This window comes from Thermobia domestica, chromosome 4 (assembly GCF_964235325.1).
Source record: "Thermobia domestica chromosome 4, izTheDome1.hap1.1, whole genome shotgun sequence".
In the NCBI taxonomy this organism is placed as follows: Eukaryota; Metazoa; Arthropoda; class Insecta; order Zygentoma; family Lepismatidae; genus Thermobia; species Thermobia domestica.
The window spans coordinates 12,693,972-12,709,232 of record NC_137457.1 but is presented as its reverse complement, the minus strand read 5'-3'; the positions used below and the strand labels follow the sequence as shown (position 1 = coordinate 12,709,232).

Genomic DNA, 15,261 nt, shown 5'->3' with positions numbered 1-15,261 from the left:
TTGTATGTGCTTTCCTTCAAATGTGATTGGTTTGTTGCATCATCGCACCAACAATTTGTCCATCGTTTAATTCTCTGTTTCACCTATGTAGTAAGATTTTTGGCTTTAACAGAAGGTGGAGCCATACAAAGCGTTATGTAGGGAAAGATTAAAAGATTCATCTAAGATTCAATATTATTTGATATGAGTATCTGTTGAAGAACTTCATATAACGCATCTTTCATAGCATGTCTTGCTCCTCGCGTGACACTTCGTAGTGTGCTTAAAGACGATTTTAATCTTACTAACATATAATTATATTTGGAAATTAATGCGTTTCCATACTTATCATTGTCAATTGTGTTTAAGTTTTGTGTACTAAGAACAAGAATTTGTATTACTAGTTGAACAAATATTTGTATCTGAAATAAAATTTTGAGCAATTGCATTCTATTCAAAGGTTATTTGCTAATGCTGTTTGAAAGCAAATATATATCCGAAGATTATACTTTTAATCCAACAATTACCCATATAACTATTACCTATGCACATTATTGGTCTTTTGTTTATTCAAATAAACTTTGAGGGTGTATTTTTGATTGAAAGATGTGTTTCAATATTTGTTGTTACTAAGAGTAATATTTTAAAAGATATGTTTATTATGTTAATTACTAGGATAAACGTTTCTCAGCAAACAAATTATACGATAAATTGTTTTACTCTCAAAGGTTTATTGTTCAAATGTTTATTGTTTAAGTGTGGATGCATATAATTATTTATGTGTTTTATGCAATTCTTTCAAATGTTAGGAAGATACAAGTGGTTATTTCACATTTAAAAATTACTTGATATATAAAGTTAAATAGAAGTATTATAATTCAAAGGTTTCAAAGGTTCAAAGGTGGATTCAAAGGTTTTTACGTACTTTCATACAAATCATAAATTATAGAATAATATGTCCGTTAATTTAAACAGTATTCATATTACAACACCTTTATTTAATAACTTAGTTTAACTCTTTAACATTAAATGTTTTATGCAAACAATTATTAGTCATAGGAAGAACATTTCAAATGTTGTTTTTCTGAACTAGAATCAGAGTTGCAACTGTTATTTAATATTCTGAAAAGTAACGAAAAATATTCACACAAATATTTCATTTCCATATTTCTATCATAGTAGTTATTTATTCTAGATATAATTTCAACATTTACTCTTTAGCACGTTACTCTAGGCATTCTTTTGTTTTTCAAAGAATTATGACAATTAGTTATTCTAAGAACTCTTTGGGCAACATTCGGTATTTGAATTATCTTTTAAGAAATGAATTTATATTCCGATAACTTAGTAACGACTATCTACTGTTTAACTCGGGTCATTTGAACATTTGTTCAATCTTTATATGCTTTTTTAAGCAATTATATGTAATAGGAAGAAGTTTTTCCAAATTGTCTTAATTACGATAATCACAACAAATTCTTCGATTAAATATTTTTATTTACGAAATTATATGATACAGAAATCACAAATCAAGATTTTCTGTGAACACTCTATTAAGATAGAAGCAAGGATTAATTTTAATATACCTTCCCTAACTTAACTAGTTTTTTTTTTTACTTCAGTCAGTTTCAGAACGTGATTTATCAAAGAAGTTAAAATGTTCCTACTTTCTTCCATCCTGGCTGGATGACCTGCCCAGCTGAGGCTTCTAGACTTGATGACTCTAACACTATTTGGTAAACAGTATAAATTATGTAGTTCCTCGTTTTGATGTTTCCACCATTCCCCTTTCCCGTTCTTGTTGAGTCCGAATATTCGTCTTAAGATCTTGTTCTTAACAATGTCATTGTTATTAAGTCTAAAAGGCTTAGGTTTACGGATCATGTAGCTAGGATGAAAGAAAGTAGATACAGTTTCAAAATTTCAAGAATATGCCAAATCGGAATATTGCAATTATGAACACGTAGGCTCAAATCCAAATACAGTTTTAAAAGGATTGTAGTGAAATAGGTATAAAAATAATAAATATGAAATGGATCTAGTTGTTAAGGATAGAAGTCAATGAAGAACTTGTTTGAATGCTACATTAAATCTTGAAGTTTGATGGGCATAAAATTAGTTGTTCGTTTTCTAAAGAAAGGACATTAAATATCCTCAACTAGTAGACTAATTACAAATAATCACTACGGAACTTTAAAGATACTTTTACTGTTATCTTAACTGTAAACTGTTTACTGTTGTCTAGCCCAGCATATATTAGTTACATACTTACCACTTGTAAAATGCTTGATGGTGATGTGATACGTTACTAGCAAGAGAAAGATATTATTAATAATTAATTACAGAATTTATATTTAATCATTACTTTCTGATGCATACAGCGCCACTGCTTATAAGTTATTAGATCTTGCTATAAAAAACAAAAATAGACTTCCGTTATCACCAATTATTTAAGTTTGGAAGAAAACACCATCTTTTAATGTCTCCTGCATCGGACAAAATATTATATTGTTCCCTGTTTTTCTTTAATATGATGAGCCTGATTAAGAGCTCACGAAATACCATATGCTAAAAACATATAAGCAAGGAACATATGCTAATAATAGTAGAGTGATACGTGAGATCTCTGATTTTGCCATTTTTTATATATATTTTTTTTGAAATGTCATTCCAATAAACGGCAGAAATTTTAACTGCATTCCTTTACATGGCTTTCAAACCAAATGCTGCTACAGTCTTTGAAATATAAAGTGTCCACATTTTCCTCTGGTATTTAAATTCTTTCAAAAATCATACGTGAATCTACCTACGTCAAACCAAATTCGTCTGTCGTAACTAAAAAAATTAGAGATTTTATTAAGAGGAAATATAACTGTTCCTATATAATGTGAATATGAATTTATAAATTATTATCTAAATGATTAAGTTTCAGAATTTAGACCCACATTTTTAAATACTTGTTCTTAATATGTTTATATACATGTTCTTAATGTGTGAACATCATAATGGAGCTTTGGATCTTAATATATATATATATATATATTATATTGTATCAACATATTATAAAGGAACATATGTTATTGCTCTTATAAAAATCTCTTCTTTCTTCAGTTATGAGAACCGAAATTGGGCTTGTCATAACTAAAGTTTTGTCTGGGATTAGAAATACTTTAAACCCTAGCGGAAAGTGTATATTGTAGTGTAGCAGATTTGACTAAAAGTGCATGTAAAAGAATGCAGTTAATATTTCAACCATATATTGAACGACAGGTAAAAAGTGTTTACGAGTGACATATTGTTATATTGATAAGTAAATCTGCAATTTGTAATGTAATTACAACGGTCAACAATAAACATAATCTTGTTCATACTGTAAATTGTTTTCCGTTATTGTCAAACGATCATGATTTATAAAAACAATAGAATCAAAACTTAATTATAATTCAAAACTTGTACGTCATTAATGTTTTTTCTGACCAGGTATGCATTTCTTTATTAAAAGTAAAGTATTTCGTAACAGTTTCCATAACGTAACGTTATCTTCCTCAGACCTTAATGTGTTCGTATTAATGTTCATATTAATGTAGGTAAAAGAGACATCATAGTATTAAATTGATGATATACAATTATAATTATTGCTTATTATATAATTTTAAATTTACATTATGTAACAATACGATATTGGTATAATTTACCGTTTCATTTTAAAATGTTATATTATAACTTTTCTACTAATATATATATATATATATATATATATATATATATATATATATATATATATATATATATATATGACTATTATTATCATTTTTCTCTTTCTTTTCCTCTTATTCTCAAATATCACTTAAATTTCCCAATATCTGTGAATTTTTCTTCTTCAATTCTTTCTAATATCCTATCCCACTATTCACAAATTTGAAGTCCATTCTTTCTAATTCAATAATGTTTCTCTTTTTTTCTCCTAATCGTTTTCCTTCTTCATATTTTTTTTATTAAAGTTCTATTCTCTTTTTCTAAACCTTGTATTCCTTGCAAATCTATATCAAGTCCTGATTCTTTTACATGTTTATATATAGCATAATTTTCCCGTTTGTCTCACGTCATCCTTATGTTGTTTTGCTCTTTCTTTGAGCTTTGTTCCTGTTTCTCCAATATATATATTACATTTCTTACATTTCACTTCATACACTAGTCCTTTATCTTTATCTTTTATGTCCTTCTCATTTCTTATTTTCTTAATCACTTCTAGAATTCTCTTTCCTCGTTTTCTGTATGTTTTCACCTCTACTTTTCTTAATGAGTTCTTTAATATCTCTGTCCTTTCTCGAATGCTCTATAGCCCATGTCTCTCTTTGTACAATCCTTTCATTTTGCCCCCTTTAATTCTAAATTTCTTTATATTCTTTGTTATAACCGTTTTTCTCTAAAAGGTAGTGAAGGTAGGTCTTCTTTATAACATAAAAAAGGAAAAGGAGAGAAGAATCAAAGACGACAGAAAGAAAGGGCAGAAAAAAGATACAAAGGAAGAGAAGAAGATAAAATAGCATGCGATAGAGAGCAATGGAGAAAAGACAGCGTTACTATGGAACCTATTAAGAAGTGGATCGGTGAAAACATACAGAAAAGGAGGAAGAAGTATCGTAGATGTGATTAAGAAAATGAGGAATGAGAAGAAAAACATAAAAGAAGACAAGGGAGTAATGTAGAAAGTAATGTAAGAAATGTAAATGATATGTATTGGAGAAACAGAAATAAGCTTGAAGGAGTGAAGTGCCAGTGCAACTTGGAGTTGTTGTATGGTATGCGGATTGCCTTCATAGGCCTTTCCCTTCAACGTACCTCATAGAAAGTAATCCGGGATACCAGTTGGGTGAACGCAGAGGCCAGAGTCCTCGAGAGATGATGCGGCCACAGAAGATGTCCTGTAAAATGCTTATCGCCTTGAGAGCGGTATGTGCAGTCGCCCTATCCTGGTGGAATCAGATATTCTCAATTCCGTTCTTATTCAGTTCACTTAGGAAGGGCTCCAGAATGCAGGTGCAGTACCGTTCTGCATTAATGGTGTTCAGAAAGAAGATGAGAACAATGATGCGTTTACGTGTCATGGAGCACCAAACACCAACCGTTTGATCATGTAGTGGGGACTCAAGAATTCATGCGGATTCTCAGTACTCCATACACGACTATTCTAGCTATTCTCGTAACCGGGGAGGTGGAACCATGCCTCATCCGTGAAAAAGGTTTTGTCAAGAATCCCTTCACCATTGTTCTGCAGGAAGGACAGGAATTAGTTGCGAAAGTTCACAGGCGCCGGACAATCGGTATATCTCAGCTCATGCACGACCGAAATTTTGTACTGATATATGGACAGTGACTTCCGGAGAATCTTGTGATCAGAACCCACGGACACGTGGGCCTGTTCAGTTAGTCGTCTAACCGATTTCTTTGGACTGTGCATTATCACGTTTCGCAGTAACGCTACCTTCTCTCCGGATGTGGCTGTAGATGGCTACCTGATTTTGGAACATTATGAACGTTTCCAGTATTTCGAAACTTCGTGACGAGGGTACGTACAGCATTGCGGTTAGACATATTCACTCCTGGGAACTTCGCTGCAAATGCAACTTCTACTGCTGAGGTAAAGTTGCCTCCATTGCGGAACACATGCTCCACAAGAAACACTCTTTGTTGAATCGTCAGCATGATGACGTGGATCACAATGATGTATCACAAGACTTTGGTCTTCATCAAACCGGACCTTGTAACATGAAGCTGCCCGTAATAAGAATAGCCCCATTGTTAACCGGTCAGGAATGAATAACATTCCCCACATTTAATTCAGTTAAGCGAAATACGGATAGTTCAACCATCTATAAATAATGGTATTTAATTAAATATGCAAATCTTTTGAAACAAAATAAACGCAATCTGGAATAAGGAAAACCTAAGTTCCAAAAATATCCTTTATAGAAATATCGAAACTTGATAGGAACAATTTTGACAATATCTGAATTGACTGAAATCAACAACTAAATAGAATCTAATACATATATGCATACTAGCCCTATATATGGCTCAACAATGACTGAGTATACTCAATTAATCCTGTTACCATTAGGCCAAAAATATAAGCTCGCATTACATTTCAATTTCAACCTCATATATAATGAGCATTAATCTCTTTGATATAATATATATAGTAATTCTTACCTCACCAGATATTTTACAATAATTTTCACAGCAATTTCTAGCCATCCAATAAACATAACGCTTATAGGAACTTTAAACTTTTTTCTTGACCGGTTATATTCTTGTTAGTAACTGACGCCTTTAATCCAACTTCAAAATCACGAACGCAATAATTTCAAAACTCGCCACCAGTGGAGCTACACGTGTTAGCAACTCTAGCGGCTAAAATTTATACTAATACAAGGTCATTAATCAGAACCTACTTTTCCAAATGTAGCTTCATTACAAAAATTAAATATTTTAGAACAACCTGTGAACAAATACAAATACCTGTACAAATATGATTCAAATATGTCAAGTAATGGAAAATGTATTATTAATTGACAATCAGTCAATTAGTCATAAGTATTCAGTCATCACTTAGCACAAAACAACATGGCATTTCATAGCTACTTTCTGAACACCCGGTATATATCTATATCTATCTATCTATCTATCTATCTATATCTAATTCTAATATATCGGTATATCGGTACCGCTATAAGCTGTAAATTCTAATAATATCGAGTTCTTACATAACATACATTTAAAATTACGTATTAAGCAACAATTATAATTTTATATCAGTAATTTAATATGATGATGCCTCTATTATCTTCATTAATATGAACATACATATTAACGTCTGAGGAAGATAACGTAACATTATGGAAACTGTTACGAAATAATTTATTTTCAATAAAGTAGTGCATACTCTGGTGAGAAAAATATTAATTATTTAGATAATAATTTCAAAGTCAACGTGGATTAACTTACATAAGCATCATGTATCATGATTAGTTTTAAAGAATATTTTTTGGTAATGATAATGTTCATTATCTTGAAATGCTAAAAAAATAGTTGTAATGCTTCTAATATTGTATCAGTTAACAAATATAATAACAAAGACATTAAAATGTCAATAGTGATTTTAAAAATAACTAAGATTCTACCAAAAACTATAATAGTTTATATCGTATTATAAGATTTCCTTTAACAATATTAAACTTTTAGTGCGAAGAGTCATGAATTTGGTACTAGGAAGCATTTCACTAGAATGCGAGCAATACAAATCTCCCTTTCTAATACAATTGTTCCTATATAATGTTAATATGCACTTATAAATTATTATCTAAATGATAAAGTTTCAAAATTAAAAACCCACATTTTTAAATACTTGTTTTTATCGTATTATATTATATGTTTTTAGAGTTTTTATATCTTTACGTGAGAATTGCAAACACAATATGACAATTACACATCATTTCTAATTATTATGTAGCAATAAACATGTTTTCTAATACCATTAGTTATTACCAATTTTAGGGAACATTTAGATTACCTAAATTAAATTGTGACGTTATAATTTTCAATATCCCATATTTTGTCTCCTCAAACATAGAGTATTTTCATGATTAAAATTTACATATTGTTGTTAACGAAAAAATTGGGCAAGTTAACTCTACATAGAACTATTAAGTTATTATTTATATAAAGGTAAAATTTGATGTATTATTGCTTATTGATGTAGCTAAACTACGATTGGTACACTTTCAGGTATACTACGTGATGTCTCCCTATCTAGACATATTTTCCAGTGAGCAAACCTAATAACCATTTGAATAAAAAGAACAATTACGGAACACAGTAACATGCAATATGTTTAAAAGTGAAACTCACACAGACATAACTCACCTGATGGCGGACATCCAGGGGGATTTGGTCCTAAAAGTCACATAAATGTTTTATTTAAAATAAATGTAAGTAGATCTCCTTTTACAATGTAAATAATTATAATACTTTATTATTATATATTTTATTTATGAACATTAGACGTTTCGGCTCTACTTTTAGAAAATAAAGTATCGCGTAATTATAAATTAGTGTTATTGTAATAAATTAGTTATTACAGTGATGCAGAAAGCTATTTTTTCTGGTTTCGTTACGTCTTAAGATGAAAAATATAAAACTCAGTAACCGAGATTAATGGGCAGAGAAATATTATTTAAAAACTGCTTGTCATATTAAAATCAAATTAGACTATTTTGATTGACAAGTAGATATTTACGTACATTTTTCCTGTAAACACAGTGAGTTTAAACAACTGACTGTATGTAAAAAAAATGCGAATATGTGATATAATTCTTGCAATTTATGAGCAAATGATATAAAAGTCAAAAATAGGGTAAAAATCAAATTGAATTTTTTTCAATTTTAACTTAAATAGTTGTATTAAATGGAATGACTCAGATATGTAGGATATTCAATTTATTTACCCGGCCTTCCAATAACAGCACTAGCACAGTACAATTTTACTACCCGGTATACTGCAATTTACTTCCAACTTCTAAATTATACTGATTGTAGTGGGGAAGTTCTTCTAGCGTACTTGGAAAGTATTATATAAACTTCCATTTCAATGCAGCGTAAAATATGCGAAGTGTAAAATCTATAATAACCATATGCAGGTCAATATCTCATTAATGAATGAGTTTTGGGTGTCGCAACATAAATAGCTCTATAGAGCTTCCCCACAATCTACAAAAAAAGTTGTAGTCTTACAAAATTAAAACAAGTCAAGCTAAATGCACTTTCAAATATTTTTCAAATGCATATACGAAATTAAATATATATCTATATAATTCTGCATATTGTAAAATATTTTAAAGAAAATATTGTTTTACCAGGAGAGGGTGGTGGACCTGAAAGATATAATTTAAGCTGGGTCAATTAATTAGTACACTGCACCCGCAAACAACAAATTATACCTGAAATATTGGCTTCATTTGATTGAAAGATCTGATTTCATGTCTGCTTAAAGCTACCTTTAGTAGTACAACAATGCATGTACTAGTCACAGGACTGATAGTAAAATTCTGCAAGTTGTATTGAACATAAAATTACTGAAATATATTCTTGTCTTTGAAATAAATTACAGAAACTTAGAAGTTTGCCCCTACCGCCCGATACTTTTTGGTAATGCTATGATCAACATGAAGGCTGGGCAAAATTACCTATTAAGATTTAATATTTAACAACATGTGAATAAGCCAACATAAAACATAGTTTTTAAAAAATAAATGCAAGCTTATACTTTAAAGTACATAATTGCATTATTCAATTATTTAGAGCATGTACATCCAGTAGCATATTCACTCACAGGAAGATTGTTCGGACTCACTCATAATATATTTATTTTTTGTTTCTATCTCCCAAAATTTGAAACGAAACTATATAGAGTTCACGTCAATATAAATAAATTCTTGTTGATACATTAAATTCAGATTTGAATTTCAAACTGTAGTACCTTGTGTTCGAAGTTTAACTCAATGTTAGCAATTGGCTTGTTATCTGGCCACGAATCGATATAATTTGTACCAAACAAAGTAGAATGTCTTTCTTACACGGGAGGGTCCCACAAGTTGTCACTAAAATCTAATTGCCACATAACATAACATAGAGCATCATGAATAATGAGCACGAGCAAAATTTTAGGTGCTATGCACCAGAAGGATAGGAACTACGAGGATTCAAAATTTGAATATCCAAAGAATTATATCTTAGAATTCTGTTTAAAGTAAATATCTTACAAACCGTTAAAGCAATCAAAACAAAAGTTGCACAATGTAATGAGAACAAAATTCCCTATCAAAAATCATAAACAGTATTGCCATAGCTGAGCAGTGTTGCCAACTCAGCATAAAAATATTTTATTATAAATAGCACCATATACAAGTTTGCACAGATTGAAAATGCACTATCATCACTAAACATAACAGTGCAGTGTAGTGGAACAATGTTGCACACTATTGGTACTACATGTGCTGAAAATGTATAATGGACAAGTCTGATACGTGAGAAAAGGTCCGTAGCCAGCCCAAAAATGTAAGGGGGGGGGGCGATCCAACCATATTATAGTTCATCACCATATAATAGTTCATTTGCAAGCCTACCGTGAAAATTTTAGGCTGGACAGCAAAATCTTAGGGGGGCCCAGTCCCTAGACCCCGTGGATACAGGCATGTGTGGGAACAAAGGGTAATAAAGGAATGGATTAGAAAAAGTGATTATTTTGCAATATACTTTTGTAGCCCCGGTGAATAAGCAGACAACCCCGGAAAACAAAATGATACACGCGAGGAAAGAAGCACTTTTTTCTAATTCTGTAAACTCGTTCTCTAGGTTATCTTATCAATATTTGGAAGAGTACTTTCTTGGTTTATGTATTTCGTGTTAAGTGACATATTCTTTTATTTACTCTCCTACATACCATATGATTATGTTTGTACACTATAATATGACAATAATCAAATTAGAAATATAATTATTTTATTACTTCCACATTTCGTTTTTAGTAGGACCGGATATCAGTGCGGTCTAGAATTGTGGGCAACCGACATATTAGGCATCGCGGGTTCCAATCCCACCTCGGACATGTTTTTTTTACATTTCATTGTTATCTTTCTCTTTCATAGTGATTCGGATCCCACTTTGCACTCCTATATAGCTTCGAAGCTGACACAGGACATAAAAATGGCATAACTCAATTTCGTTTTTCAAATGCGTCAATATTTTGTGACACTGCTGACAGTTTGCTATGTTATACTATCTGTGTTATGCATTTGAACTAAATTCATAGTATGAGACCCAGATTCCTTTATTAACATCTGTTGCTACATATCAGACTTCTCCATTGTCCATTTTCAGCATATGTAGCTAAAATAGTGTGCAACACTGTACTACTACACTTCACTGTTATGTTTAGTGATAATAGTGCATTTTAAATCCGTGTAAACTTGTATATGGTGCTATTTATAATAAAATATGTTTATGCTGAGTTCGCAACACTGCTTCACCTATGGCAACGGTTTCTATGGTTTTCAATAGAGCATTTTGTTCGCATTATATTGTGCAACTTTTGTTTTGATTGCTATAACGGTTTGTAAGATATTTACTTTAAACGTACATAATTCCATGATAATATTCTTTGGATATTCAAATTTGAATCCCCGTAGCTCCTATCCTTCTGGACCATAACGGCTTAATTTTTGATTGTTTTCATTTCAAATGATTCTCTATCAGATGTGCTATGTGGCAGTCAGATTTTAGCGAAAACTTGTGGGACCCTCCAGTGTTAGATTTATGGGTATAACATTGATTTTGACATCGTTTTAAAGGTATTATACCAGGCTTTTATGATTATTTGGATGCACACTCACATCTTTCCTGATACTTTTATCACACACAGGAAGCATACGTAGTTTATAATTTTCTAATATTTTCACATTTATTTCAAATAATTTGCAGCAAAAATGATGATTTAACAAGATCCATTGGGCAATTATAAAATGTTGAAGTTTTATAGACAATCAGGAGTTGCTATTGATTATTATTATTAAAACAGTTGAATGATAATGGTCGCAAACACTCAATTCTTTCTATTCTCTACGTATGAAAATGCATATTCCAATAATCATTTTTTTCCGTACAACACAAACAAAATTTCCACTTAGAAGTGCTGCCAGTTGTTGAATAAGATTGAAGTCACGCGTAGTGTTACTCAACTTTCAAACATTTCTAAATACAAGTAGGTGTTTCTAGTCAGGCATCAGGCAGTGATGCTAGAATAAAGTCATTACGAAGTTCACTTGACGTACACATTGTTGGAAATAAATTTCCTATACAAGTATAACCGCCACCAGATTATAGAAGTATTTTTTGTGGACGCTCTGTATATTTCACAAAGACAGTGATTATTTTTTCGATTTATACTTTATTCTGCGATGCAAATAAGTTCTTTCTTCGGTGGAAATTGCTTGCTTCCTACGCAACTGCTGAAAGAAGTCTTTCATTGTTTTTTTCATATATATATTTAAAACGTTGCTTTGTGGTGAGAACATTTCAGTGAGCGACGAACCTTTTCAGTGTTTCTCCCTGACATTAATATGTACAGTAGGGTGTATCGAAAAAAACTTTTTTTCGAAATCCGGTTACGGCTAGTGCGGATTTTTGGCCAAATGGCATCAATAAAACGTATAAAAAATCTCAACTCGATCAGACAACTCCTTCTGCTGCCGAGTAGAGCCCAAATATTAGAAAAATCAACAAAAGATTCACTTTTCAACTGATTTTCCAAAAAAATATTTTTTAAATATTTCCTATATTTTTCGGTCTTTTAAATTATTGAAATAGCATTGGAAACGAGAATTAAATACATAAAACAAATTTATTACGGTTATTTCCGTGCACCATAAGCATAAAAACCTAGTAAATTATTTGTAAAAATGCACTGATTTTCTGGCGTATCGTACAATTAAATTTTAATATAAAATTATTGAAGTCTCTTGAATAAGAAAGAAAACACTTTAGTGCTAAATTCTAAGAGCAGTAATAGTATAAATAATTTGCTCCCAATGCCGTATGCATCTGCTTATCACACTAGATCACCTGCCGCCCACCTCTCCCTGAACGCCTCTTGTCTTGTACTTGCCCAGCTGAAAGGATCGGTCTTATCAGTCGCCAGTAGTCAACCAGCTGTTTCGAACATGATTGTCGCTGCTTGAGTTATTTATTAGTGCTGTAGGAAATTTTAACTAAATAATTTGTTTCCGTGTGAAGTGCAGTATGTAGAAGTGAGAACAGTGTTTCAGTTGTGTTAAGTACTTTTATATAGGAAGAGAGTGACAGATACGCTGACATTATGGCATCGACAAGTTTGTTACGGTCTGACGTTAGGAATAGCATTATTGGGACACCCAAGGAATTGGGTAGAACACAGCTACCAACCGTTGAAATGTATTGAGATAATACCTATGGGAGCGAGAAGAAAAAATGAGAATTTTGGGATCCCGTAAAGAGCCTTCAACAAAGGATTTATCTTCTATCGTCGCCAGGAAGATTGTAGAAAATTGAGATTACGCCTCAATCTTGTGGTTCTTTGATCTAGAAGAAAAGGTGCCTCTAGCACTGGCACTTTTCTTCCTTTTTCGCAGTTGCAGGCAAGAGGATCGGAACACTTACAAAAGGCTATATCAAATGAAATATTTTTGGCAGACTATTGAAAATCAGCAATTCGTTTCGCAGAAGTTTGGAAACCGGACTTTGCTGAGTTTTGCAAGTCACGGACAATATTATGGTACTTCAATATCATTGCAACAATCCTTCTGACACTGAAAATTGCTTCGCCGCTGATTGAGGCGTAATCTCAATTTTCTACAATCTTCCTGGCGACGATAGAAGATAAATCCTTTGTTGAAGGCTCTTGCCGGGATCCCAAAATTCTCATTTTTTCTTCTCGCTCCCATAGGTATTGTCTCAATACATTTCAACGGTTGGTAGCTGTGTTCTACCCAATTCCTTGGGTGTCCCAATAATGCTATTCCTAACGTCAGACCGTAACAAACTTGTCGATGCCATAACGTCAGCGTATCTGTCACTCTTCCTAATAAAAAGTACTTAACACAACTGAAACAGTGTTCTCACTTCTACATACTGCACTTCACACGAAAACAAATTATTTAGTTAAAATTTCCTACAGCACTAATAAATAACTCAAGCAGCGACAATCACGTTCGACACAGCTGGTTGACTACTGGCGAGGCGACTGATCCGATCCTTTCAGCTGGGCAAGTACGAGAAAAGAGGCGTTTGGGGAGAGGTGGGCGGTAGGTGATTTAGTGTGATAAGCAGATGCATACGGCATTGGGAGCAAATTATTTATACTATTACTGCTCTTAGAATTTAGCACTAAAGTGTTTTCTTCGTTATTCAAGAGACTTCAATAATTTTATATTAAAATTTAATTGTACGATACGCCAGAAAATCAGTGCATTTTTACAAATAATTTACTAGGTTTTTATGCTTATGGTGTACAGAAATAACCGTAATAAATTTGTTTTTTGTATTTATTTCTCCTTTCCAATGCTATCTCAATAATTTAAAAGATCGAAAAATGTAGGAAATATTTAAAAAATATTTTTTGGAAAATCAGTTGAAAAGTGAATCTTTTGTTGATTTTTCTAATATTTGGGCTCTACTCGGCAGCAGAAGGAGTTGTCTGATCGAGTTGAGATTTTTTATACGTTTTATTGATGCCATTTGGCCAAAAATCCGCACTAGCCGTAACCGGATTTCGAAAAAAAGTTTTTTTCGATACACCCTAATGTACAGTCTTCAGTTATTTGGAACTGATTTAAGTGTTTTCTTTAATCGTTTATGGAAATATTGCAGTAGATTAGAGCAGATCAGAGTAGACCAGGTGTTCAAGCTTCAGATCGTCGCCAGCCACATCGTTTTACCTGTTCGTTATCTGTACTTCACACGCCTGAGTTATCGCAATGTCTTGTGCGTCGTGGCCAGTGGACTAAAACTAACACATTTTTTCCGTATTCTATTTGCATGTATCTACAGGTGATTTAACCTGAGTGCTTTTAAGAATAAACTGCCAACATTGATTGATGAACCATTGCAGATCGTATCTCGAACCTCTTGGTTCGGAGAGTGTTACTCCACTTTTAGAGGTAGCAACCACACACGTCGCGTCGAGCTTCAAGTATAGTATTGTGCTAAGAGGCATAAACTATTAGCCGGTGAAGGACGTTTTCTTACGGCTAGCCCCAATCAATAAGTCCCAGGTTCATATACCTAGTGCGCCAAAAAGTTATAAACGCACCCTCAAACATTAGCATTCCACTTTGAAAACTATTTAATTTTGCTGAAGCCTCATGTCGACGCTTCAGAACTGTTTGGAGCAGCAAGTAGATTACTACGTGGGATTTTCCCGGCGACACTTCCCCCAGTGCTAATCCCCAAAGAACGTCAATGGTGTGAGAAAAGTATTTATAGTGAAATCTCAATTATAATGTTCTGTATATATGTATCAAAGTGATAAAGGGCTACAGTATAGTGAAAAGTAAAGTTGATTTTAAACACAAATAATTATACATAATCAGTGTTAAGTGCTGTGATCGTTTCTCTTCGTTATTTTTCTTTTTAATAGTATTCTAATAAATAAGTATAGTGTCATTTAACCCAGTATGTTTTCGTTGTGTG

At 32.2% G+C, this 15,261-nt stretch overlaps 1 protein-coding gene and 1 long non-coding RNA gene across 3 annotated transcripts in view; one reads left to right on the top strand and one right to left on the bottom strand.

Annotated features, from left to right (window-relative positions):
* The window catches only part of LOC145683724 (uncharacterized), a 154,835-nt gene that overhangs the window by 123,691 nt on the left and 15,883 nt on the right, over positions 1 to 15,261 (bottom strand). The window contains exons 6-8 of one of the 2 annotated variants that reach the window (XM_081755195.1): positions 8,895 to 8,912; positions 7,906 to 7,935; positions 2,252 to 2,287 (exon numbers count right to left, since the gene is read on the bottom strand). In XM_081755195.1, the coding sequence (XP_081611321.1) occupies positions 2,252 to 2,287; positions 7,906 to 7,935; positions 8,895 to 8,912 (84 nt within the window). The remainder of the gene's footprint in view (positions 1 to 2,251; positions 2,288 to 7,905; positions 7,936 to 8,894; positions 8,913 to 15,261) is intronic. The other variant, XM_081755196.1, reaches the window with a different exon arrangement.
* The window catches only part of LOC145683725 (uncharacterized), a 32,252-nt gene that overhangs the window by 15,130 nt on the left and 1,861 nt on the right, over positions 1 to 15,261 (top strand). Inside the window, exon 2 of the long non-coding RNA XR_014131170.1 lies at positions 7,768 to 7,970. This is a non-coding gene — a long non-coding RNA (uncharacterized LOC145683725). The remainder of the gene's footprint in view (positions 1 to 7,767; positions 7,971 to 15,261) is intronic.